General features: G+C 40.3%; 1 protein-coding gene across 2 annotated transcripts in view; it reads left to right on the forward strand.

Annotated features, from left to right (window-relative positions):
• The window catches only part of LOC136875743 (tripartite motif-containing protein 3), a 134,609-nt gene that overhangs the window by 99,293 nt on the left and 7,362 nt on the right, over positions 1-27,954 (forward strand). For both annotated transcript variants that reach the window (XM_067149319.2, XM_067149320.2), the window contains exons 7-8: positions 22,794-23,253; positions 26,325-26,500. In XM_067149319.2, coding sequence (XP_067005420.2) covers positions 22,794-23,253; positions 26,325-26,500 — 636 coding nt within the window. The remainder of the gene's footprint in view (positions 1-22,793; positions 23,254-26,324; positions 26,501-27,954) is intronic.

A 27,954-nucleotide genomic window follows, 5' to 3' on the forward strand; every position in this document is an offset into this window, starting at 1 on the left:
AGCTGCTTAACGTAAGTTATACTTAATAAATACTATGAAAGCGGTCTATTGCGAAACACACCATAGTATAACATTTAAGCACAAAAATTGTTTAGAAATCAAACTCTTTAACTGAACATATTTGCTTGTGGCAAAGGTTACAAACACACACAGGAACTAATATTTTCATAGCCACATAATAATAATAATAATAATAATAATAATAATAATAATAATAATAATAATAATAATAATAATAATCTATATATATAAAAGCAAGTCGGGCTGGAGCGATGTATACTGTATATAAATATTTAAAAATGAAAAAAGACGTGAATTAATGAGGCACTTCCAGAAATGTCAGAAATTTGAAACTTGGTACGAGGGAAACTGATGACCCCAGGATCCCTAGAAAAAACCTAAATTCTCAAAATTCCCTGAAGGGGGCACGCTGGGGGGGCTCAAATTTTGGGCTCAGCATAAGAACACAGTCGTATAGTATATCCAAAACGATAACCTATAGGTTTCGTGAGCTTACAAATTTTTGGGAATTTCCTCATTTTTATCCCCTATCCCCAAAATCAAGATGGCGGCACAACCTGCCAGACGAGGTAGACAATTGAAATTTGGTGAAATTATAGCTTTTGGTCCCTAACCGACGGGAAAATTCCAAGATGTTAAAATTTTTCACTTTTTACCCCCAAAGATATCGAAATATGGAGGCAATTTTAATGACTGTGCAGACATTCATTTTGAGGTATTTTTTGGCTAAACGGTAAGTCGTATCACAAAACGGATGGAACAACATCCCTTCAATTCGGAGTGATCTACAACTTTGGTCCTGTGACATTTTGTCGTATCTCTCTCCCTTATACGTTAAATTTGGCCGTATTTCTGGATTGTTCGTAAATTTGGTAATTTTTACAAGTATATTTCATTGTTTGACACACGTATAAGAATGATAGGATCATCGCGTTAGGTGCGCACATTGGCACGATTAAGGGACATATGTGTACCAAATTTCATGATTCTATCTTATACATAAGTAGGCAAAAAGTAATGTAAAATGTAAACAATGCGCCCAAATTTCACCCTTTCCAAAATTTGAACTCAATTTACCCCCTTAATATGGGAGATACGAGGATATGGTTTAGCAACAAACATTTAGAGCGATAAATGAGGCGTCTGATGGCGCAAACCGTTTCTTAATATCATAAACCGTTTAGGAGATATGAATCTCGAAGTGGAAGTCTGCACTTTTCAACGTGCTCATGCTTATCCATCATCTATATAAATAAAATCGTAACGACCGTGTGTCTGTACATTGATTATTTTGGCGAAATTTCCGTACAGTTATCCGTTTCAGGTGTAATAATGACCATCTGCATCATTTTTAGCTTAGGTGTCTGTTTGTCTGTTTGTTTGTCTGTTTGTCTGTTTGTCTGTCCTTCTATAACTTGAAAACTACTAAATATATATTTCCACCAAACTTCATATTTAGAATCCACCTCTCCTTGGGTAGGTTTTAGCGCAAATATCGTTTCTAAATCCCTGAACTGAGTGGGGATTTTTACGAAACCGAAACCGTTATTTTGCACTCCCTCAAAGTATACACAACCGAACTTAATGGAAATGAACCTGCCTTAATGAAAATTAATTTCTAAACCTTTTTTTCTCATGTGCATCATTTCGATAACAGGATTTAGTAAGGGAGATATCATTAACGGATCGTTTTTCGGTACAAATCCCAGCGGACTTAACGCAAGAGCGGGTGCGTGTAAAGCGTACTTCTTACAACTTGAAAACTAACAAGATATTTGAACCAAATTTTATATATAGCATCCATCTGTCCAAGGGTAGGTTTCCTTGGTGTCTGTTAGTTAGTTAGTTTGTTTGTTTGTTTGTTTCTTTGTTTGTTTGTTTCTTTGTTTGTTGCTCTGTTTGTCTTTCTCTAACTTGAAAACTACTGGATATATTTCCACCAAACTTCATAATTAGAATCCACCTGTCCTTTGGGGATTTTTAGGCAAATATTGTTTCTAAATCCCTGAACTAATTGGGGGTTTATACGAAACCGAAACCGTGATTTTGCACTCCCTCAAAATACACACAACCAAACTTAATGGAAATCTACCTGCCTTAATGGAAATTAATTTCTAAACCTTTTCTTCTCATGTGCATCATTTCAATCACTTACAGGAAAGATAGTATGATCAAACTCTACACGAACATTGGCCCACCCAGTACCCATATGTGAGCCAAATGCTATGTCACATAATTATCCGAAAAGTAATTCAATGTAAGATATTCTTACACAAATTTCAACCTATTCAACGTTTCTGATTCAATCTGACCCATGAATAGATTAGATGCGAGAAAATATCATAGGACCAGCCATTTAGATCGCTAAATACTGCGCCTTACGGTACAATCCTTTGTCGATATTACGTACCGTTTAGCAGCAGTTAATCTGTAAATGAAGGTCTGCAATATTGTAAACATTCATATACTTTCGTATGTCCATCTGTATATATTCATTGATGTCGATTTGTAGCGATCGAGAAAGGATGTGTCTGCTATTGTAATCAGTACTCCCTACACCGACTTTGACTGCTGGCAGTAGGAATGGGGTCCTTCTCCAACTCCTGTGTAACTGGCATTAGTAAGGAGGGCCTACCATTTTAATTAATAATTCACTTTTCGATTTGTCTTGCAGAATTCAAGGGATCATGCAGTTTTGTTCGAAAGTCCCCTACTCTATTGAGTTTGGCTCTAGGCCAGGGTGCCCGCCATTATAAACAAATGTTCCAATCTAAAATTTGACTAGCATTAGGCATAGTTGCCTGCAATTTTCATGGAAACTCACTAATTCTGTGTGACTGGCAGTAAGCTGGCTAGCAGCAGTAAAAAGGGACTGTCATTATAATGATAACTGCACAACTCAATTTTGACTGGTGGTAGGGAAGTTGCCTGGTATTATAATAAAAACTCCTCAACTGTAACCTGTCTGAAAGTAGGAAATGGGTCTGCCATTGTAACTAAAACTCCCCAAATCGATTGTGACCGCGCAGTAGGCATTGGGGCCTGCAATTATAATATAAACTTGCCAACTCGATTCTGAATGGCAGTAGGCAAGTGAGCCTAGCGTTATCATCACAACTCCGCAACCCTCACTTTACATTGGAAACAACGTATGTGGATCTCCCCATGCTATTTCTCGGATAAGGCTAAGAGACATGCAATTTTAAAACAATCTCATTTGTTGCACGCACAGTATTTACGTCGATATCCGTATACAATATAGAATACCGTAGCGAAGCACGGGTACGTTTGCTAGTAATAATAATAATAATAATAATAATAATAATAATAATAATAATAATATGGCCTGAGCTACCGAGTTGCAGTCCTTTCTAAAGTGGTGGTGTCTAGGCAGCGTGCCTATCAATTTAGACATTCCGATTGTTCTGCTATCCAGCGGCGAGAGTGGAATTCTACTCAATGGATACTATGGCCGAGTTGATAAACATTTTTCGGGTGACACTAAGTACACCGCAAGATATCTTTAACATGCAACCATAGAATGACGAATCTTTTGACCGTCCTTCAAAAATCAACTTCTGTACTTCAGCCGGAATTGAACCCGTGAACTTGGAATCATCAGTCAGGCTTGACCACACAAAAAATAATGGGACAGGAAGGGTGCTGCTTTGTCAGATACGCATACTGAAGGAGCTTATATTATTCACAGAATAGAGTAACCAACAGGGGCGTAGCTAAGGGAGGGGGGGAGTACTGGGGGTTAGACACCCGCATGGAATTGGAATTTCACAAACAAACAAACAAACTAACTAATAAACAGACACTGACACAATAAACGAGTGAAAATCGGCTCAATATGTTGGCTCTTTCGAACATTCACAGTGACATAATTGTAAAACCAACAGATCTCTTGAATTTATTTTCGAAGAAGTCTCGAAAGTTAGATTTTAGATTGTAATCTGAACATACCATTCGCTGTAAAACTATTCACTTTGATTTTTTTTTTAATTTTTTTTTTTTACAATTTGCTTTATGTCGCACCGACACAGATAGGTCTTATGGCGACGATGGGATAGGGAAGGGCTACGAGTGGCCGTGGCCTTAATTATGGCACAGCCCCAGCATTTGCCTAGTGTGGAGACGGGAAATCACGGAAAACCATCTGCAGGGCAGCCGACAGTGGGATACGAACCCACTATCTCCCGAATGTAAGCTCACAGCAGCGCGACCCTAACCGCAGGGGCAACTCGCTCCTCGGTCATTTTGTAACTATAGCACCCGCCTCTATCGTTCAATCCTGGCTACGTTACTGGTAGCTAGAGTCAGCAAAATGACCAGATTTCCCTGAACCACGTCCTCGAGACGATTACCAAATCAGATTGTGTGAGATGTCCGCGCCGCTAGGAACATGGAACATATTCTGTTAGCGGTGGGCTCTGACAAACGATCTATTGAAAGTGACAACCTCAAGTTGGGGCACGCGACACCAACATTACTACAGGAGGCCACGTGCGGCTCCACTGCCTGCTCGACCCGGATTGTTTGATCGAGCCAGCCACTCCAGGCCTCGGGGAGGGGAGGAGCCGGGCACGTGTTGGCGACAACAGAGGGCACTGCAGTTGACTGGTTGGCGCGGGGGGAATCCCCTTCACAGCCGTGCCGTATTATACGCCAGTCTTTGTTTTATTAAATCCCAGATACGACCATACATATATTTAACTGAACATATTTGCTTGTGGCAAAGCTTACAAACATACATAGCCTTTCAATACCAAATTATTCTCATGGCGGCACGCACGGTAATTATTAAAGCCTGATAAAGCCCCAGCCTCACCAAGGAGCCCTGTGTGGGACTAATTCAGGTACACAATGAGATGGCTCAATGTCAGAAAAAATCAATTTATACTCGTATTTTACTAGTTTCTTCGTTAGAAAGATTCAAATCTGTATTCTGAGAACGAATGGTTACAATCTACGCGGGCATTCTCAACTCAGCGCTGGTTCAGAGCATATCATTGAGAACGAAGACCGACAGCCAAGAGACTAGCTCCCAGACTGCTAGCCACATCACCGTTAATATTCAGCTCTTCGGGAGATAGTGGGTTCGAACCCTAATGCCGGCAGCCCTGAAGATGGTTTTCCGTGTTTTCCCATTTTAATAATAATAATAATAATAATAATAATAATAATAATAATAATAATAATAATAATAATAATAATAATAATGTTATTTGCTTTACGTCACACTAACTACTTTTTAAGGTCTTCGGAGACGCCGAGGTGCCGGAATTTAGTCCCGCAGGAGTTCTTTTACGTGCCAGTAAATCTACCGACACGGGGCTGTCGTATTTGAGCACCTTCAAATACCACCGGACTGAGCCAGGATCGAACCTGCCAAGTTGGGGTTAGAAAGCCAGCGCCATAACCGTCTGAGCCACTCAGCCCGGCTTTTCCCATTTTACCACGAGGCACATGCTGGGGCTGTGCCTTAATTAAGGCCATGGCTGCTTCCTTCCCACTCCTAGTCCTTTCCAGTCCCATCGTCGCCATAAGACCTACCTGTGTCGGTGCGACGTAAAGTAACTTGTAAAAAAAAAAAATAAGATTCAGCCCCAGCATTTGCCTGGTGTGAAATTGGGAAACCACGGAGAACCGTCTTCAGGGCTGCCGACAGTGGGGTTTGAACCCACTATCTCCCGAATACAATCTCACAGCTGCGTGCCCCTAACCGCACGGTCAACTCGCTCCGTTTGAGATTTTTAACGAATCGTATGATACTTGTTAAGAAAATAGTGATTTTATTTTTTTGCAAATTACAGTGAATTAAAGCGATGAGGTCAGGTTGAAGAGAGATTTACTTATTTTGCGACAAGTGCGAAACTGCAGCGAAATTCATGGAAAATAACGAGCTTCAAATTGTATTCCCGTATTAGGCCTACTTGTGTAAGGGGGAAGGGGGGAATTGAAGACCGAATAAGGATTTCTCAGATTGACAAATTTACCTGTCTATTTTAATATTCTAGGAACTTCCTTAAGGTATCGCAATGCGGGGTGGAATGGTAATTCCGTAATTTGTTATGTAAAACTGATTAGGCCTATATTATAGCTCTATTAAAGATTACATAAAGAATAAAGAATGATTATCAATATTGTTCACAAATAACTCACAAATCGCATCCATAAACGAGACTTTTTATGAATAATTTTAGAAAATGATTACAGCGGAATCAAGTGACGGGTTTAGTTGTATTTCGCGAAAAAAAACCCGCGAAAAATGGTTTCCTTTTCGCGAAATCGAACATAAATGCGAAAATGTCATGCCTCTACGCACCTCGCACACTCCGCTGGACTGAATTAAAATCAAGATGTATGGATGTTGAATCAGAGAAATTCAATCGAACGAATCGCTGCTCAGAACGAATATAATAATAATAATAATAATAATAATAATAATAATAATAATAATAATAATAATAATAATAATAATAATAATATAAATAATAATAATAATAATAACAATAATAATAATAATAATAATAATAATAATAATAATAATATTGGTCTCTACGTCCTGCTAACTACTTTTGACGGTTTTCGGAGGTGCCGAGGTGCCGGAATGTTGCCTCGCAGTAGTTCTTTAACGTGCTCATAAATCTACCGACACGAAGCTGACGTATGTGAGCGCCTTCAAATAGGCATACCACCGGACTGAGCCAAGATCGAACCTGCCAAGCTGGAATCAGAAGGCGAGTGCTTCAACCGCCTGAGGCACTTGATGGTAGAATGAGTATCTTATTTATATTGGATGGAAAAATATGTTATCTTCTATTCTTACTAGCAATTGTACCCGTGCTTCGCTACGGTATTCCAAATTGTACGCGGATATCGAAGTAAATTACTCTACATGAAGTTAATAATAATTTTTAAATTGCATGTAAATTGACGTTATCCGAGAAAAAGCATACGGAGGTCCGCAGACGATGTTTCCAATGTAAAGTGCGAGTTGTGGAGTTGTGATGATAACGACAGGTGCACTTGTCTACCACAATTCATTATGTTTTAGAAACGTTGAATAGGGTGAAATTTGTGTAAGATTTTTACACAGTGCATTACTTTTCAGATACTTATGCGACAGCTTCAAACATAGAATTTGGCTCACATATGGGTACTGGGTGGGCCAATATTCGTGTAGAATTTGATGATCCCATCTTTCCTATCAGTGAATGAAACCATCAATTGTACGTGTACAAAGTGCAAAATTTAGGTAAATCCAGAAATAGAGAAAAAATTAATGTATAAGGGATAGAAATACGACAAAAGGTCATGGGGCCGAAGTTGTAGATCACTCCAAATTGAACGGAGATTGTACCATCCGTTTTGTGATACGACGTACCGTTTAGCCACGAAATACATCGAAAGGAAGGACTGCACCGTCATTAAAATTGCCTCCATATTTCGATATTTTTCGGTGGTAAAAATAAAATGTTTTTACATCTCTTAAATTTTCCGTCGGTTACATGCTAAAATTTGCAAAATTTCAATTTTATAACTTTTCTGGGAGATTGTGCTGCGATCTTGATATGGGGGAGTGGGTTAAAAATCAGGACTTTAAGGAAACTTTTAAGCCCATAAAACCTGTAGGTTCTGGATAAATATCACCGACTGTGTTGTTATGCAGGTTTGAAACTCCCAGCATGTACCCCTCAGAGAATTATGAGAATTTGAGATATTTTTAGGGATCCTGAAGTCATCAGGTTGTCTGGTACCAAGTTTTAAATTTCTAAGATGCCTAGAATGGTCTCACTAATTTACGTCTGTTTTCATTTTTATTCCCTAATATTGTATATAGTACAGTATATATAGATCGCGCCAAACAGACTTCCATTTATTAGTGTGGATAATATTTTACCCGCTTCGCTAGTGGTTCTAGGGGCGTCTTACTCCCACAGTACGTTTTCCAGGTAGTAAGTTATACTTGAAAGTCATACTGGGACATACACACGTCCATTATCTCGGTCATTTATGACAATTTATTTCTTCACCCTTTCTCACCCCCTATGCCAAAGGTGGCTGAAGTTAGACTTTAAGCATCCGGAATGTTACTATTCATCTCAGCGACCCGGAAAACTATGGATTCGACAGTATATTCGATTACTATTATATCTCACTCCACATTCCCCCACCCTAAAGGGGGCTAAACTTTGAGTTTTAAAAAATCGGAATGTTACTATCCATCTCAGCGACCCCGAAAAGTATGGATTCGACACTACTTTCGATGATTTGTATATTTCAGTCCGCTTGCCCCCCCCCCCCATCCCCTAAGGGTTCTTGGGGTGTTTTACCCCCATGTGGTTTGTCTCCTGATACTAAAAATTCGGAGTGTCACTATTCACCTCAGCGGCTATGTATTCGACACTATTATTTCTATATATCATTATTATTTCTATATATCACTCTCCCATCGCCCCCCACCACGAAGGGGGCTGAACTTGGACTTTAAAAAATTACGGAGTGTCACTGTTCATCTCAGCGACCCCGAAAAGTATGGATTCGGCACTATTTTCGATTATTTTTATATCTCAGCCCCTTCGCCCCCACCTGCCCCTAAGGGTTCCTGGGCTGTCTTACCCCCACGTGGTTTGTCTCCTGCTACTAAAAGTCCGGAATGTACAATTCACCTCGGCGACCCCGAAAACTATTTTCGACACTATTTTCGTTTAATTTTATATATCACTCCCCCTCACCCCCACCCCAAAAGGGGTTGAACTTTAAAAAAAATCTGGAGTGTCACTATTCATATCAGTGACCCTAAAAAGTATGGATTCGACAATATTTTCGTTAATTTTTTTATCTGACCCCCTGCCCCCCTCCCCTAAGGGTTCCTGGGCTTTCTTACCCCCACGTTGTTTGTCTCCTGATTTTAAAAATCCAGAGTATACAATACACTTCGGCGACCCCCGAAAACTATGTATTCGACATTAGTTCTGCCGTGTAGTCGATAGACTTGTAACTGTGTAGAACATCGGGTAATTCTTGTAAAAGTTGCTTGTTGAAAGAAATGAATGACATGATATATGATAGCAATAATGAAGAGGATGAAACCCGGCGCCGGCATATATGCCACTCCTCGCGAATAGCTCAAGACTTAACGTCCCGATCCGACGGACGAATCAACACCGTCATATGCCCTCCCACCATATAAGACCAAAAACAGCTTCCTACATCCTTGACGTAAAATGGCTCCTTGAATATTGTGTTCTCTACGTATCTTATGGACGTTGCCTAGCGACAGCGACTCGATGCATTTAATCTTGGTGACAGCACGTTGGATTGTCATATCCAAACGCACGTTTTCCGATGGTTTTTCGTTCATAACTCACCAACGAAAGCGAAAATGAAAATTCCGGTTTCGAGGTGCATTCGGACCCCTTTCCATCTACCTATGTTCAAAATTTCAGATCTCTATGTGCTGTAGATTTTGCTGGGCATCGCTCACAGACAGACAGACAGACAGACAGACAGACAGACAGACAGACAAACACTTCCTTTTATAATATTATAGATTATTCCTAGTCTGTTCGTGAGTCATTAATTTCCCAAGTTGCATAACTATATTTCATCAGTTGTGAGATATTTGACGGTTGCAGTTTTATCTCAAATAAAATATTAGAAAATAAATAGATTGAACGAAACACGCTTTTCTAAACAATAAAATAATTATATATGGGTATAAAAATATGAACCAGATGAAAAGTTGGGATGAACTTTTCATATGAAAATTTTTTATTTTTTATTTATCGTGTGGCATTTAGTGCCGGGAGTGTTAAGAAAAGGACACCTTCCACGAGTGGTGTTGTTCATGATGCTTAGCAGGTATAGTTTCATGAAATTCCGTGGAGTTCTACTTCCATCTCGAGCTGGAAGTCTAACTACTTAGACAAGCCTTCTGTTTCCCCGCCTCACCGAATTCCCGTAACAGTTTATGTAATGCCCGCCAGCATGTTTTATATAATTATTCGACTTTCTCTGTCCATTCCGTAGTCCGTCATCTGCACCTGATCCATTTGCTTTCATGTTGATCAAACTCATTACGAAAAGGAAACAAATGCAGTCAAAGACAAACATTAATTTGAACTAGCACGGTGGCATTAATGTATCTTACACAACAACAATTTCAACGTAGAGGGCACAGTAGTTGTCCAGCGGGAGCTGGACTTAACGCCTCTATATACTCAACCGCTTAGCCCTTTCGTTTAGAAAGCCAACCCATTGGTGCTGTTTCCACATGGGTTATTATTAACTAAGACATAAGTTATTCGACCGTGTCAGTGAATAGGAGTATCCTTTCTGAATTGATTTCTGTCCATAATAGACAATTTTGGACTTTAGCCACTTTGGAGATAAATGGCTCATCTGCCACTTGCTGAAGGGCATTAAATGACATGTAGAATTCAGGTATGTTAAAATGTAGTTTATTTGATTTAAGCGGATGAATTGGACGTTGTGCTGAAAACTTGCAATCTAAGATCTTCAAACTTGAAAGGAAATGTAGCGAGAATCGGCATTTCAATGATTAAAGTGATATCGGTTAATAATAAACCAAAAAGGATTTAATGCGGTGTAGATAATAAGTAACTAGAACAGTACTTAGGATGTTAGAGTACAGAGGAAAATAGAATCAAAGCTAATGTAATGAGTTAACTGTTGCTGTCAACAGTAAAGAAGAAGTGAGTTTGCAGAAGAAACTATCCTTATATCGCTCTGTTTTCAGACAGACTTCTTTTTTTGTGTGGAAGTGAAAGCTTAGTGAACACGATATACATGGACGTATGATACCACCAAAACTTTATGTTCTTTCCTGAACATCGGAAGCGCATGGAGCATTAACCATTACATGTACCTCACTCTACGTATGTATTTAAAATATTTTTCACAGTTGATGTTCGTTGTACCTATTTGCGAGGCTGAATTCTGCATTTCATTGAATTTTACTCCATAAGGGCATTATTTTTGTACCATATTCTAGTACAGTGAGTGTGATAGAACAAAGATGGTCCCAATATTAGAGGAAAACATTAATTTAGAACGAGGTTAAATCATTCAAGTTTTCCATGAAGAGACTTTTAAAACTGAGAGAACGAAGTTTGGAAGCAGAGAAAAGTACTTCACTTAAAAATATTATTTCAACACTTAAACATTAATAACTGATAATATATTGTTCTCTTTAGTCCTAATGAGCATTAAATGTTGGTGAACGATCCTAGAAGAAGTAATCAAATAAGGAAGTGTCACCGGTCAGCAGCGAAGAGAAGAGATTGTTGAGTGGACTAAAGAAGACCAGTCATAGATCCCCATAATTCATTCTCTTCTGTGTTTATGAATAATTTGTTGAAATGTTCAATTGTTGGGAATCTAGTTACTGTATTAAATATCACACCAGGGCTTGATAGACGAGACACATCGTCGCTGGTTTATTAACAAAGCGGCCACGGTTCGAATATCGGTCATTGTTTGTAGGATTTTAGAAATGAAACGTCACTCCTGTTGTTCGTTTTCCACGTAAAAAAACACAGGAGATCCAATGGATGTGATTAAAATAGAAACAGCCATGTCAAATTTAATTGCTTTTAGGATACTTGACGACTGAATCGAGACATAAAAATGATCCAGTAAGCAGTGGCATACTGTGTGTATAGCAAACCACTTGTTGCATGATAGAAGGAGAATAACCTAATTCATCATAAATAATACAGAGAAATATGGAGGATAATATGGTTTTCAACATAATTTAAATCCATTACCTCATTCAGGATTTGGATAAAAATAAAAATAAACAAGTTATTTAATTAATTTACATCGGGCAAGAACAATTAGAAGAAAATGTGATGATGAGAATGCTATGTGCAGATTTGAAAATTAACTTGAACCTCGCGGTCTTGTTAAGTTATTGAACAGGGAATAGAACAAACCAAGGCAACATACAATGTATGTAATATCATCACAGGAGTGAGAAAGGAAATCGAGGTAAATTACATGTTACATGTACAGTAGTTATTATAAAAGATAATTATGACTCTACAGTATGACTAAATTAAAGCCTAAATATAAAGTAGGGCCTATTTCATAAAGTTTTTGAAAGATACCTCCAGGAAATATTCATGGGATAATAATCTTTCATATAAAGTATTTTAATCAATTTTCATAACGTTATGCCGTTTGCAGTATCTCTAATATTTTGAATCCATGTCTATAGAATCAAAAGTGAGTTTGTTCATTATACAAATGAACAAGTGCCAAACTTTGCACGAAGGCTAATGAGGAACTCGGGAGGCTCGTAGAGGTAGTTATATAGTCAAAGATTTTATTAAACTGGCCATAATGTGTGATATACGGGCAGACGGTTTTATGCGTCGACGCCATTTTTGGTACCAAAACTCGTAACTGATAGACTGGACAAACGTAGAGCATGGAACTTAAATGATACATTCTAGTGACATTCTAGTGACTTATTTTCTGGAAAAGTAACCTCGAGTATCGAATGTTTGCTTACAGATGGCGAATTTTGCTCTATGATACGACATAACAATGTATTGTCTGAAATGGGTATTGAGTGATTGCTTTTTGACATATTTATTTACTCTGTTTATTCAAACATATACAGACTGTCCTTGATTCAATTGTATATAGCATAGTTTTGTATTCCTCTACATTTCATATGCTCAGTGATTACCAAATGATTGTTTTTAGGTGGCGATTTTTGTTCTATGGTACAGCATAACAATTTATTGCCTGGAATGAGTACTGAATGATTGCTTTCAGACGTATTTTCTTAATTCTATTTATTGCAACCAGTACAGACTTCGTATTAATCGTAAATATGGGGTCATTAATGAACAATATAATACATTGCGGGTGGAGCTCGCAAAAACTGCTATTTATACAGAGCTAAATGTAGGCCTACCAATAAGATTCCAGTATGTGAGTACTTTCTGACCTGTTACTGGTAATCCATGACTCCGCTGGCTTGAGTGGTTCAAACGGTAGATTGCTTAGCGGAGCTCAAATTAAGGGGTTCATCCCGGCTCAGTCCGGTGGAATATGAAGCCCCTCAAATACGCCAGTCTCGTGTCAGTAGATTTATCGGTATGTAAATGAAATGCTGCGGGAAAATATTCCGGAACATTGATGACTGAAAACCGTAAAGCTATTTAGTTCGACGTAAAATAAATAACATGATTTTATAATTCAGAAAGATTCGTTACCTAGGAGGAAACTTGATTCGGTCATGGAGAGTAAGAGAAGTAGAGGGAGACCAAAGTGATAATATTTAGACGCAGTTTCTAGCGATTTAAAAAATAAGAGGTTTGGAACTAAACGAGGGAACACACGCAGTTACAAATAGAGGATTGTGGAGACGTCTAGTTAATTCACAGAGGCTTGCAGACTGAACGATGCCGGGCTGAGTGGCTCAGACGGTTAAGGCGCTGGCCTTCTGACCCCAACTTGGCAGGTTCGATCCTGGCTCAGTTCGGCGTTATTTGAAGGTGCTCAAATACGTCAGCCTCGGTCGGTAGATTTACTGGCACGTAAAAGAACTCCTGCGGGACTAAATTCCGGCACCTCGGCGTCTCCGAAAACCGTAAAAGAGTAGTTAGTGGGACGTAAAACAAATAACATTATTATTATTATTAGACTGAACGATGAAAGGCATAAGAGTTTGTAATGAATATGTAGGGTAAAGGGGGTTTATATCATGAACTTTCCTATTGCAGACTGAGCATTTCAACTTTATTAGTAGTTCCCTGAGTTCTCAACAGATGTCTCTACCTACTTGTCTTCATCGCGCTCTAGCGGACACATGATAGTTATTCAAAGATTTATCACGAATTTACCTGTATCACGAACATACCTCCCTTTACCCTATGTATGTAATTAATTCCCCGTCAAATTAATGGAATTGAAATAAAACCGTTACGATATTCGCTTTACATCCACTTCAATAAATCCTCACCAGCATGACACGTGTTTCAAACGATCCTGTTCTATTTGTGCTCAAGTCTGCAGGAGATGGTGTCATTAGCAGTGCACTGGTAGGTGGTATTTCGTTTCCAAGCCAGTGTAATTGATTTCTGTCAAGCACACTCGTCTCCTCTTTTACACATTGTGAGTACTTCATGCCTGCATTCAATCTACTTTCTTCGGGAGAGGAGGGGTAATGAGACCCATGAGTGCGGATTTCTTTGTCAAAAAGACGTCGGACTGTCCACATCACACCAAGGTCAATACTATATCATAGCGCCTTCCTTCTTAATGTTGCAAACATTTCTTAGCAGATAAAGTAGGGGGTCACCATACTAAAATAAATAAATAAATAAATAAATAAATAAATAAATAAATAAATAAATAAATAAATAAATAAATAAATAAATAAATAAATAAATAAATAAATAAATAAATAAATAAACATGGTAAGAAAAGGGCAACTTAGAAAACTGGAGCTGAAGGAAAGGAAGATCCTGAGAAAAATCATGGGCTCCATTAAAGAAGAAGGCAAGTACAGAATCAGGCACAACAACGAACTGTACCAACAATTGGAGAGCATTACAACATCTATGAGGAAGAGGAGATTGAACTTCTACGGTCATGTCATGAGGATGGACAATCAGAGGCTCACCTCCAGAATCTTCCACACCATCTCTAGAGGGAAAGCGACTAATGCCAAGTGGGCAAGACTCGTCAGAAAAGACCTTCAAGAATTGGACATTGCTCCCAGTGAATTTTATGACAGGAATAGGTACAGAACGTTGATCAGAACATCAAACTCTCTCCAGTCACTAACAGAAAAAACAGTACGTCCGGGAGGAGGTGTGAAATGGACTCAGGAGCGAAAAGACATTCACAGTGCAAGAATGAAGGAGTACTGGTCAAAGAAGAAAGCTGCTAGAGATAAGAACCACGAGGTCCATAGCAGGCACAAACGGAACTAAAAAAAAATAAAAAAATAAATAAATAAATAAATAAATAAATACAACCGTAAAATTAAGCAATTTCTTCAATTTTGCCGGAAGTTGAAGGACTAAAGGACCGGGAGAGATTTCAAATTGTGAATCTTGGATATCTCTATCAAACTAAACAAACATATTTCGAAAAATCACTTCCGGCCTAAATGCAGTTTCGGAAAACCGCCTAAAATCGCTTGTTTCCTTACTCGTTTTTATTCAAATTCTAACAGAATTAACTTATTTACATAATTCGTTCTGTAATGTATTCCTTGCTTCAATGCCCTCAGGCGTTTATGATTTTGTTTTTTGAAAGATGCCCACACCGAATGTAGTTATAAGGGCTTAAGTGAAACTCTGCATTGACTCACATTAGCGCTCGTAGTGATAGGAAGAGGAAAACTGGTAACCTAATCGACCAGATAACGATGATTAAGAAAAGGATTGCAATTTTTAGGAATAAATAAATCATATTTTCTCATATTTGATTATATTTTATTTACTTAAAATTCGTAGCTCATATCGATAGGTTTTTTCGACAGTGAGTTGCTTGCCTGAAGCGCTAGAACTGTGGATATTTTTATGGTCCAGCTAAACACTGAACATGGACACAAAAGATCTCTGTGTGTAGCGCAATGAAGGGCCTGCTGTCGTACAGACTAGTGATGCAACAATAACATTTGTTTTACATCGCTCTGACACAGATATGTCTTTTTCTTTGCTATTTGCTTTACGTCGCACCGACAAAGATAGGTCTTATGGTGACGATGGGACAGGAAAGGCCTAGGAATGGGAAGGAAGCGGCCGTGGCCTTATTTAAGGTACAGCCCCAGCAGTTGCCTGGTGTGAAAATGGGAAACCACGGAAAACCATCTTCAGACCTGCCGATAGTGGGGTTCGAACCCACTATCTCCCGGATGCGAGCTTACAGCTGCGCGCTTCTAACCGCACGGCCAACTCGGCCGGTAAGATATGTCTTATGGTGACGTTGAGTTATGAAAGGGCTAAGAGAGGGAAGGAAGCGACCGTGGCCTTAATTAAGGTACAACCCCAGTATTTTCCTGGTGTGAAAGTGGGAAACTACGGAAAACAATATTCAAGGCTGCCGACGGTGGGGTTTGAACCCACTATCTCTCGAATGCAAGCTGATAGTTACTTGAATCAAGCCTCGCAGCCTCTTGCTCGGTGATGCAACAATAACATTATATGAAACTCAGTCTCTCTCTCTCTCACTCACTCACTCACTCACTCAGTCTCTCTCTCTCTCTCTCTCACTTACTAACTCACTCTCACGACCCAAATATTATGCATTAACAACGTTATTAACAACACGGACAAGGTTGATCACTAGAGTTCAGAAATTTATGGCCTAAATAAGAGCAAAATATGCAAGAAAATATGCCGTAAAAACTAACTAAATATGACTTTTGGTATTTAGTGATAGGTAGCAAATGTGAGAGTGTTACTAACATTAAACATATTAAGTACCAAAAAGTGATTAGCGATAATACAGCGGACAGATTAAATCATGCAAACTGTCAGAGCTACAGTGCGTTAAAACTTCCAATATGCATTCACATTAAATCACTTTACAGCCGCTACCTTAAATTCAGACGCTTTACCAAAGAGAATTGTTCCGCCAGTTGGTCCACTGAAGATCTCTTTACCGAAATCTTCCAACATAATTTCTTAATTTTACATCTTCAGTGCACTTCACGTTTCACTGTAGTACTAGAAGTGTGACCAATCTGTTGAAATTCGTTGGTGACGAAAGGCGAAGAGGGTCAAGGAGAGAAATCATGGAATTTGTTTGTTTGTTCATTCCTTCTCAGCTAAATATATCTACAGGTGGGTGGGAAGTAGCTCCCTAATTTTAAATGCCCTTAAGTTTTTTGTTAACGAATATTTTCACACAGAACAAGTTGTGTTCGGTTTTCAGGACAATGAGAATGTGTGTACCACACTGAAATTCCACATATGCCCCTGCGTTGTCGACCAAACGACGAAAACGTACAGGAATGTCATGTTTTTGAACAGACCCGGCCAATAGTCTCCAACAATAACTCCTGAACATAATGGGGCTTCCATGGTCTCCAGACAAGGTCCTTCTTTAACACAACACGCACTGTATGCCTGCTGATTCCACTCTCATGAGCTGCCTGGCGTGTTAATTTACCAGGACTGGGAGTGAATAACTCCCTCACTGCCGCTACATTTTCTGGCGATTGCGCTACCGCAGATGGTCCTCTTCTTGGTTTATCCACAACTGACTCAGTTGTCATTAGCTTGGTGTGACAATTCCTAATGGTTTTAGCATCAAGTGTGTCATGAGGACCATGAACACCCCGCCACCATCGCTGAACAAGGGCTACAGATCGCCACACTTTAAACCGCGAGGCAACCGGGGCGCGCTCTTTTAAAGCCAACCTTCTTGCCATCTCGTCGATGGATACCGTAACAAAACAAAAAAAAACTTTCATTAATAAATCTCAACAATTATAAAACTTATGGACATTTAAAACTAGGGAGCTACTTCCCACCCACCCTGTACTGAAGTGATATCTTCCTCAATGAGACGTCTTCTAGACCTGATACCTATCTTTTTCGGAGAAAAGAAAGAAAAACATGTCTACTACAGTATTTGGAAATCCTATGTCGATAACATGTACCTCGTAAGAAAACGACGCCTCAATTTAAGCAAAAATACTGAAATTATAGCCAAATGTGACATTATATAAAATGAGTAAACTATAACCGAAACAACGCAAACGGCTGAAATATGCATTTAGAAGCAATATAAAATTGCTTTGTACCGGGTCAGGGATCCATCATTCACAGTTATTTTTTAGATTTCTGGTAAAATAAGCTCAGGAAAAAATATGACTTCCTAACTTTATTGATCACCTTCTTCACCAGGAATGAGCTCCAGTTAACTGCGGTCCATCGTCAGTTGGTGACCAAAGTGCTTTCTGAATTGGCTAGTATTCTATCAAGGAACCATTTTTATTCAAGAGTGTACCAGGATGCTAAGATTATTCGATTCTTCAACTTTCACACTAGGAAAGCACTGAGATAACAACGTAACTGATATAAACATCTGAGCAAGTGATTATCGAATGTATTCACATTAACACAGACGCCAGAATGGCACAATACACCAGAAAATGTAAACAGATAGTGTGAATAGTTATTATTCAACAACAATAACTCTTCTTTAATATATTTATTAGTTTGATGACAAAATTGTGTGTAATAATAAAATAACAGCGATTTCGAAGCTACATTCATGAAGTGTGTACCTTCAGAACATCACGCAGTAAGCCTCGTTTCCACACAAACAATTTGGCTGACTCCATAATTTGTAATACCAAACAGTCTAAAGTCGAATGTACCAAGAGTCACCTAGTACTCAGTATATTATGAGCCAAATACTTCATTATCAGTGAGATAATAATATTTTGAATTATACAGTCTTCTGAATATGATAGTTCATTGAATAAGCGCCATGTTTTGTGGTGGGCGGTTGTTCCTGCCACAAAACATTTCGCCGTGACGTAGATCATAATGCAACCCTTCGAACGAAGCTGTGTAGCAGGTTGCCAATCAACGTCTTGAGACGCAAAGACTGCATTGGAACAGAACAGACACCGAGCTCGTTAGTTCCAATCGCTTACGTACGGCCAGTATCCGGTATTCGGGAGACAGTGGGTTCGAACCCTAATATCGGCAGCCTTGAAGATGGTTTTCCGTGGTTTCCAATTTTCACACCAGGCAAATGCTGGGGTTGTGCCTTAAATAAGGCCACGGCCTCTTCCTTCCCACAGTTAGTCTCTTCCTGTCCTATTGTCGCCGTAAGACCTATCTGTGTCGATACGACGTAAAAAAAAGTCGTAAAAAATAAGAAAACCCAGAACAAACGTCAAAAGGAACCTGTACTCTATCTCAGTAATATCATTACTTTGTTTCTGGATTGGCTACCCAGCCCTCGGTTTTGAGAGGTTAACGTGCGGCTGCTTATACCCAATATTTGCGGATTCGAATTTGGCAAGTTGTGAAGACGGAAAATTCCGTAGCGTGACACATCGTCGTGTAAAGGGAGCTAATGAATGCATCGTGCGTTCATTCGACTATGACCTTCCGGGATTTTAATGAATGTACACCGACATCGGCAGCCTTGAAGATGGTTTTCCGTGGTTTCCAATTTTCACACCAGGCAAATGCTGGGGTTGTGCCCAACAGCCCCGAAGGGCCATGGCCTACCAAGCAACTGCTGCTCAACCCGAACGCCTGAAAATTACGAGGTGTCGTGTGGTCAGCGCGACGAATCCTCACGGCCGTTATTCTTGACTTTCTAGACCAGGTCCGCTATCTCACTGTCAGATAGCTCCTCAATTGTAATCGCATAGGTTGAGTGGAGCTCGAAGCATCCCTCAAATCCGGGTAAAAATCCCTGACCTGGCCGGGAATCGAACCCGGGGCCTCCAGGTAAGAAGCAGGCACGGTATCCCTACACCATGGTGCCGGCAAGTTCCCATAACGGATCCTTAATTTAATTTCATCCATTGCGAATATTAAAATATTCAATCGATTTAGGATTTTTCTGGTTTAATTAATGGTAGGTTTGGCTACTGTTTCCTTCTTGGTACCTTGGCCTTTTCTGTTGGCCCAGTAATCCTTTATTTTCTTTCTGAACTCTATTTTGCGTTCTTAGGACCATTTCCTGGTCTCATTGTGGTTAGCTTCTGTAAGGGATGTTAAGAAGGGTCTGGTTTTGATAGGTGAACTATAGTTACTTCTATTAATTATGATGGCGTTTTTAATATTAAGCTTTGCCAGATCCTTCTCTACTTGCTGTATCCACCCTTGATCCTACTATCCTTCCCAGGAACTTTCTTTCTTGTACTTAGAGGGCGTTACCCTTGCTGGCTACTTTGAAGATCTTACAGGACAGCCTGTGAGAATCCATTCTATACGGGCGTCCGTAGAAAGCCAGTCGTTTTCTTCTGATGGCATCTGTGAGGGTTTCTTGGTGTTGGTAGATTTTACGGTTTGGTCTGTATCATCGCCTTCTATCTGCTAGGACCCTTGGTCGTACTATCCTTCTCAGGAACTTCCTTTCTTGTGCTTCAAGGATTATTAGTGGGGTCTTCTTTAGTTAGAGATAGGCAGTCTGCTGCGTAGAGGACTATTGCATTGTAATGTCTTAGCTTGATATTCATCAATAGGTGTTTTGAGGCGTACAGTTTTCTCCAGGTATGGTATGTCTTGTCTAGTTTGATTCTTCTCTGTTCGAGAGCAACTATTTCACTAAGGTCTTCTGAAATCCACTCTCCAAGATACTTCACAGTTTTTACTCTCTTGATATGGTTGGTGTCACTGAATCTCATTGTTTTAGGGCGTCTTTGATATTGGTAACGAACTCAGTCTTTCCAGTGTTGAACAGGAGACCAGATTTATCCGCTATTGAGTGTAGTGTTTGGAGTTGCGTAGTAGCCTATTGCATGTTGTTTGCTAGTAAGGTCAAGTCATCAGCAAAGGCCAGGCATGGGATCATTAGGTTGTCTGCTTTGAAGCCCATTCTAAATCCGGTGTTCACTGGTAGGGATCTGGTCCATTCCCTGATGACCTTCTCCAGGACACAATTAAATAATATATATGAGATCCCATCTCCTTGCTTCACCCCTGTTTTAATTGTGAAGCTCTCTGAGAGCTGTCCTCTAAACTTCACTCTGGAAGTTGTGTTTCGCATGGTGGCTTACACCAACCTATTTATTTTCTCGTTAAGTCCTAGTTCCCTTGGGGTTTTGAAGAGAGTTGTTCTCTCCACGGAGTCGTATGCCTTCTGGAAGTCGACGAAGGTAATTACCCCTGTCTGGCTCGCTTTTTTGCTATATTGGAGTATGGTCTTGAGGATTATTATTATTATTATTATTATTATTATTATTATTATTATTATTATTATTATTATTATTATTATTATTATTACGTGCGTATGGACCCAATGGATCACGCAAAGCTCTAACGATTCTGTTTTCTGAGTTGCCAAACAGCTCTCATCCTTTCTCCGTGGATCCTTTTTCGTTCTTCTGTCCACTTTGCTCCAGTCTTCTTTTTCATTTCGTTCTCTGGTTGCACTTTCCATCCATTATTTTTTTTCCTATAAAGGTTTCTGTCCGCGGTGTCATTTGGGTTTATCTGGGCTTTTTCCAGATCCTTCTTCACTTCTAGTACCCATGGAATATTTTTTAGATGTTCTATGTAAGTGAGAATCTTGCGTGTCAATCTACTTGCCGGCAATCTGTGGACGTGCCCATAGAATTTCAGACGTCTTTTGCGGATGTCTGCTGCAATGTTGAAATGCTCTTCTGTCTCTTTGCGTGACCTCAGTCTATATCCATCTTCTGTTTTTCGGGGGCCGAGAATTTTCCTCAGGATTCTTCAGGATTCTTCTTTCTTCTTTTAAAATGTTTTCTAGGTCACCTTTCCCGTTTAGTGTAAGGGTCTCGCTGGCATATAAGACTTCGGGCTTTATTACTGTATTATAGTGTCTCATCTTTGCATGGCGGGACAAGCACTTTTTATTGTATATGTTGTGAAACCATACCGTAGGCTTTCCGAAATTTTTGTAGGCGAATTTTCTGGGCAGCCTTCTCGCCTCCCGTTGGTTCAAGTATTTCTCCCAAGTACTTGAAGTGTGGTACTCGGTTGATTTGCCCATGTATCGTGTTCAAATTTTGGATGTCAAATTTTGAGCAGAAGAACTTGGTCTTTTCAAAGGAAATTTGTAGGCCAACCTTTCTAGCACATTCGCTAAGGGTTTCAATTTGTTTAACGGCTGTGAATACATCATCTGTAAGTATGGCCAGGTCATCTGCAAAAGCGAGGCATGATATCTCAATACCGTCTTTGGGTCGTCCTAGTCGTATGGGGCGCCAGTATCCCATGTCTTTCAATACCTTTTCCCACTCGCGGATGACTTTGTCTAGGACGAGGTTGAAAAGAAGCGGAGATAATCCGTCACCTTGTCGGACGCCAGTTTTAATCGGGAATTATTATTATTATTATTATTATTATTATTATTATTATTATTATTATTATTATTATTATTATTATTATTATTATTATTATTATTATTATTATTGTTGTTTGTGATGTAGTGGTTAGTGTGATTAGCTGTCACCCTGGAGGCTCGGGTTCTTTTTCTGGCCCTACCCCGACATTTGAAAAGTGGTTCCAGGACTGGAACGGGGTCCACTCAGTCTCCGGAGGTCAACTGAGTAGAGGAGTTCGATTCTCGCCACAGCCATTCACGAAGTGGTTTCTCGTGGTATTTCGCTTCTTCCCCAGGCAAATGCCGGTATGGTACCTATCTTCAGGCCACGGCCACTTCCTTCCCTCTTCCTAGTCTATCCCTTCCATCCGTTCCATTCTTCTCCCCCCACCAAGGCGAGCCAAGTGGGTGAGATACTGCTGCTGCTCTACAGTTGTATCCCCAACTAAATGTCTCACTCTCCAGGACACTGCCGTTGAGGCGGTAGAGATAGGATACCTCGCTGAGCCCGGGGGAAAGCCAACCCTGGAGGGTAAATGGATTAAATAAATAAATAAATAAATAAATAAATAAATAAATAAATAAATAAATAAATAAATAAATAAATAAATAAATAAATAAATAAATAAATTTCTTGTTGTTATTTCTGAATGAATAAATGTCGAAATGTTACAATCTTCATTTCAATTCAGATGTTGGTCATTGTTTCCTTCTGTCTCCAGGTGGCACAGTTCCTCAAGATGCATCGGGCTACCACAGAGCTTCTGGTCGAGGTGTCCCACTGGGGAGAAGCACGCCCTGTGTTTGACAGTGAGGCACTTCGCCTGGACATTCAGGATGAGACGGATGACGCCGAAGAGCCAGAGGAGGGCGAGGCTGACGTGGAACGCCAGGTTTTTGAGTTGCAGCGCGCTACACCTGACAATCTGTCCCTCTATTACCGCTCCCGGTCCTTCGTGCCACGCCTGCATATAGGCCGCTCTGCACTACAGAGACCAGGAGGTGTGGGTGTGGCTCCATGGGCAGGAGGAGAACTGCTGTACGTCGCGGGCACGGACAACCATCAGGTGCTGGTGTTCGAGCGGGCCCGGGGTAAATTGTTACGTCGTCTCACAGCCCCTGAACTACTCTGTCCTCAAGGTATCGCCTTCTCGGAGGCCAAGAAGGAAGTCTATGTTACAGGTAAATAATACGAATTCGACCTAGAGTACTACAGACTTCTAATGCATGATACATGAATTCAGGAATCATATGTGAAATACTTTCTTTTGTTAGGCAAATGCTGGGGCTGTACATTAATTAAGGCCACGGCCGCTTCCTTCCAACTCCTAGGCCTTTCCTATCCCATCTTCGCCATAAGACCTGTGTCGGTGCGGCGTAAAGCAACTAGCAAAAACAAATGAAGATACAGCCTGGTGGGAAAATGAAAAATACACACAAAACCAACTTCAGAACAGCCGACGGTGGAATTCGAACCCACCATCTCCAGAATGCAAGCTTACAGCTATGCATTTCTGACCGCACGATTAACTCGCTTTGTGTGTAAAAGACTTATCTATCATCCAGAGCCCCTGGAAATACTTAAAATATTCTAATTCCTGTTGTCTGGGAATAATAATAATAATAATAATAATAATAATAATAATAATAATAATAATAATAATAATAATAATAATAATAATAATAATACGCCTATTGTGGACCACGGGGCTCGTATCTACTCTTCGCTAAAGTTGTTGCTTTCTTCTTCTTCCAATGCTCCTTCATTTGCTGACTATGAGCCTGCTTTCTCTCCTCTGTTCACTTCGTTCCTGCAGTCTTCTTACTTGTAAGGGACGTTGGGAAAACTCCCTGTCGGATGCCTTCACGGAGCAGTAGTCGGTCATGAGTTCGTCCCAGTTGGATATCTACTGTAGTTGTTTCATATCCGACTTAACTGACGTGATCCATTTGTTCTTAGAAGCCTTGCCTCTTCCTGTTACTGTGAATATCCTGTGGTGAGGCTTTCGGAATCCAGATGGGCCAAGTGTCGATAAAAGGTCAGGCGCCTTTTCCTTATAGACATGACGATGTCCTCCTGGTGTTCATACAGTTCATCATTATGGCGGATTCTGTAAATGTCTCCTTAGTCTCTGATTAATCCTAATATCCTCCTCAGGATCTTTCTCTCTTTCAACTCCAGCTGAGTGGGCCCTTCCTGGCCATTACAAGGCACTCAGAGGCATACAAAAGCTAATAATAATAAAAATAATAAGGGTAGACCTCCGTATATTGAAAGTAACTCGGACAAATTTGAGGAACTATTTAAGGAAAATAAAGCACTCTAATGACCTGAAACACGAGGAAGTGGTTAACGTCTCACTAGGCCGGAAAATAATGTTGCCGACTGAATTAGAACAGAAATGTTCAAGCGGCTACCATAACAACCGTCACCAATGGATTCCAGGATGAATGAGAGGTCTGATAGAGAGTCAAACTATGGCAACGGTGATAACGTGCTCCCCGGTGACATTCGATCTGTTCCTGTCATCGAACCCAGTAGATGCACTCGACGAGATACCGCTGTTTTGGACGCTGGTACTATAAACAAAATTGGGGCCATAATTGGGGACTTACCCTTAATAATAAGAATAACAATATTGTTACTTGGATAGTAGAATAACTAATTATGGTAGAACTAAGGAGGACAAAAAGTGCAGACTAGCACAAGCAGGGAAGGCCTTTCTTATGAAAAGAAATTTGCTCACTTCGAACATTGATATAGAAATTAGAAAAATGGTTTTGTATACTTTCGTCTGGAGCGTGGTATTGTATGGAACTTAAGCACAGACGATGACTAGCCCAGAAAGGAAGAGAATATAAGTTTTTGAAATTTGGTGTTACAGAAGTATGCTGAAGATAATATGGGTAGATCGAATGATGAATGAAGAGACATTGAATCAGACTGGTGGGAGGAGAAGGATTTGGCGAAATTGACGAGAAGAAGAGACAGAATGACAGGACACATCTTAAGACATCCAGGACTTGTTCAGTTAGTTTTTGAAGGGAGTGTAGGTGGTAAAAATCACAGGGGTAAACCAAGGTATGAATGTAACAAACAGATTAGGTGTAGGATGAAAACCTAGTAGTTACATAGAAATGAAAAGATTAACACAGGATAAGGTGGCATGGAGAGCTACATTATGCCAGTCTATGGACTGTTGACCCAAACAACAACAACAACAACAACATTATTATTATTATTATTATTATTATTATTATTATTATTATTATTATTATTATTATTATTATTATTATTATTATTATTATTGTCCGACTCCTTGGCTGAATGGTCAGCATTGAGGCCTTCACTTCAAAGGGTCTTGGGTTCGATGATAATAATAATAATAATAATAATAATAATAATAATAATACCTAGCGAATTGGTCGTGCGGTTAGGGGCGCTCGACTGTGAGCTTGCATTCGGGAAATAGTGGGTTCGAACCCCACTATCGGCAGCCCTGAAGATGGTTTTCCACGGTTTCTAATTTTCACACCAGGCAAATGCTGGGATTGTATCTTAATTGAGGCCACGTCCGCTTCCTTCCCACTCCTATCCCCTTCCTATTCCATCGTCGCTATGAATCTACCTGTGTCGGTGCGACGTAAATCCAGTTGTAATTATAATAATAATAATAATAATAATAATAATGGAATAATTTACCTTCTTTGGAAATTTATTTTATTTTCCTTGGTTATGATCACGTCATTCGGCCCCGTGGTGTAGGGGTAGCGTGCCTGCCTCTTAACCTGAGGCCCCGGGTTCGATTCCCGGCCAGGTCAGGGATTTTTACCTGGACCTGAGGGCTGGTTCGAGGTCCACTCAGCCTACGTGATTACAACTGAGGAGCTATCTGACGGTGAGATAGCGGCCCCGGTCTACAAAGCCACGAATAACCACCGTGAGGATTCGTCGTGCTGACCACACGGCACCTTGTAATCTGCAAGCCTTCGGGCTGAGCAGCGGTCGCTTGGTAGACCATGGCCCTTCAAGGACTCTAGTGCCATGGGGTTTGGTATGATCACGTCATTGAATTTAAGACATCCCTTTATCCACTTGTTGGTGCGCGAGCCGCCACTGCTTTAAATACTTTCTAAATAACGTCTGTGTTGATATGTGGACCGTAAACTGAAATACAATAAATAATATCAACTTCATGATACGCTATAAGAAACAGAAAATCACTTACAGAAATGTGTTTCATGTGTTTTAGACAAGTGGAACCACTGTATTCACGTGTTCGATGAGAGTGATGCATACTTGCGCTCATTTGGTCGCAAGGGCGCAGGAGAAGGACAGTTCCGCAGTCCTGAGGGCATCGCCACGGTGACAGAGGACGACGGCGAAGATCTACTGTACGTTTGTGACACCGGCAATGACCGTCTCCAGGTGAGAAACGTTATCACTACAAGAATAATTTAATCAGTTTGTAGGACAATATCCTCACCATCAAAACCACTTCTTCAGGCGAGAAACATAATAAACACCAAAAATAGCTCTTTAGGTTGAGAAATATGCCTGAAGATGTTTATTCCGTGGTCTCTCAATTTCACACCACGGTCGTTTCCTTCCTTCTCCTAGCGCTGTCCTATCTGCATCGGTCCGACGTAAAACTAATAGAAAAAAAATTGCTTTAGTTGTTACGATGTTCGAAGAGGTCTGTGGGGGTAAGGATGTTCCTTGTCTCAAGAGATATTTTGGCTGCCGACAGTGGATTTGGAACCAACCATGTTCAGAATGAAAGCTAACAACTACTACGTGACCCTAACCACGCAGCCAACTGGTTCGGTCCGCTAAATATAATTCTCCAGATGAGTAACATGGTATAAATGGTGTATGGCTTTTAGTGCCGGGAGTGTCCGAGGACAAGTTCGGCTCGCCAGATGCAGGTCTTTTGATTTGACTCCCGTAGGCGACCTGCCTGTCGTGATGAGGATGAAATGACGATGAAGACGACACATACACCCTGCCCCCGTGCCAGCGAAATTAACCAATTAAGGTTAAAATTCCCGACCCTGCCGGGAATCTAACCCGGGACCCCTGTGACTAAAGGCCAGCACGCTAACCATTTAGCCATGGAGCCGGACAGGTGATCAACAAACACACTTATTCAGGTTAGAAAGATCGAAACCACAAAAAAGGTTCTTCAGATGGGGAAACATCTTAAACGCCAAATACATTTCTACTGGTAATAGTGAATGGCATGTGACCTCCAAAGAGGCCTGGTGCAGGTCTTTCGAGTTGACGCCGTATAGACGACCTGCGTGCCTAGTAGGATGGGGCCGTACCGTTGATGCATTCTAAGGAGAAAGACGGCACACACCCCCATCCCCGAGCTATTGGAATTAACCAATAAAGGTTAAAATCCCCGATTCGGCTGGGAATTGCACCCGGACCCCTCTGGACGAAAGGCTAGCACGCTAACCATTTAGCCATGGAGCCGGGCATATCTTCCGGTGACAAACATCATAAATAATATAAACACCTCTTGTGGTCTGTAAAATATGGTAACCAGAAAGTATTCCTTCGTCGTGACTTAAAAAAAGAGGGGAGAGGGGTAAGAAACATTGTAGATCACCGAAAATACAGTACTTCTAAAGGTGAGAAATGTTTTGAACATGCAATCACTGTTCCCGTGAGACACATCTTAAACACTAAAAACAATTTAAGTTATAAAAATCTTGGCCACCAAAATCTATTCCTCCAGTGAGCTATCGTGACCACCAACTATACAGAAGGTCGTTCGGTTTATATCCTATTGATTGCGCAACTCACTAGCACCTGTTGAGTGACCATTGGAACTAGGGTATGCTGTCGTGAGCAGTCTTGTATCTCGTCTTGTA

This window comes from Anabrus simplex, chromosome 6, assembly GCF_040414725.1.
Source record: "Anabrus simplex isolate iqAnaSimp1 chromosome 6, ASM4041472v1, whole genome shotgun sequence".
Taxonomy (NCBI): Eukaryota; Metazoa; Arthropoda; class Insecta; order Orthoptera; family Tettigoniidae; genus Anabrus; species Anabrus simplex.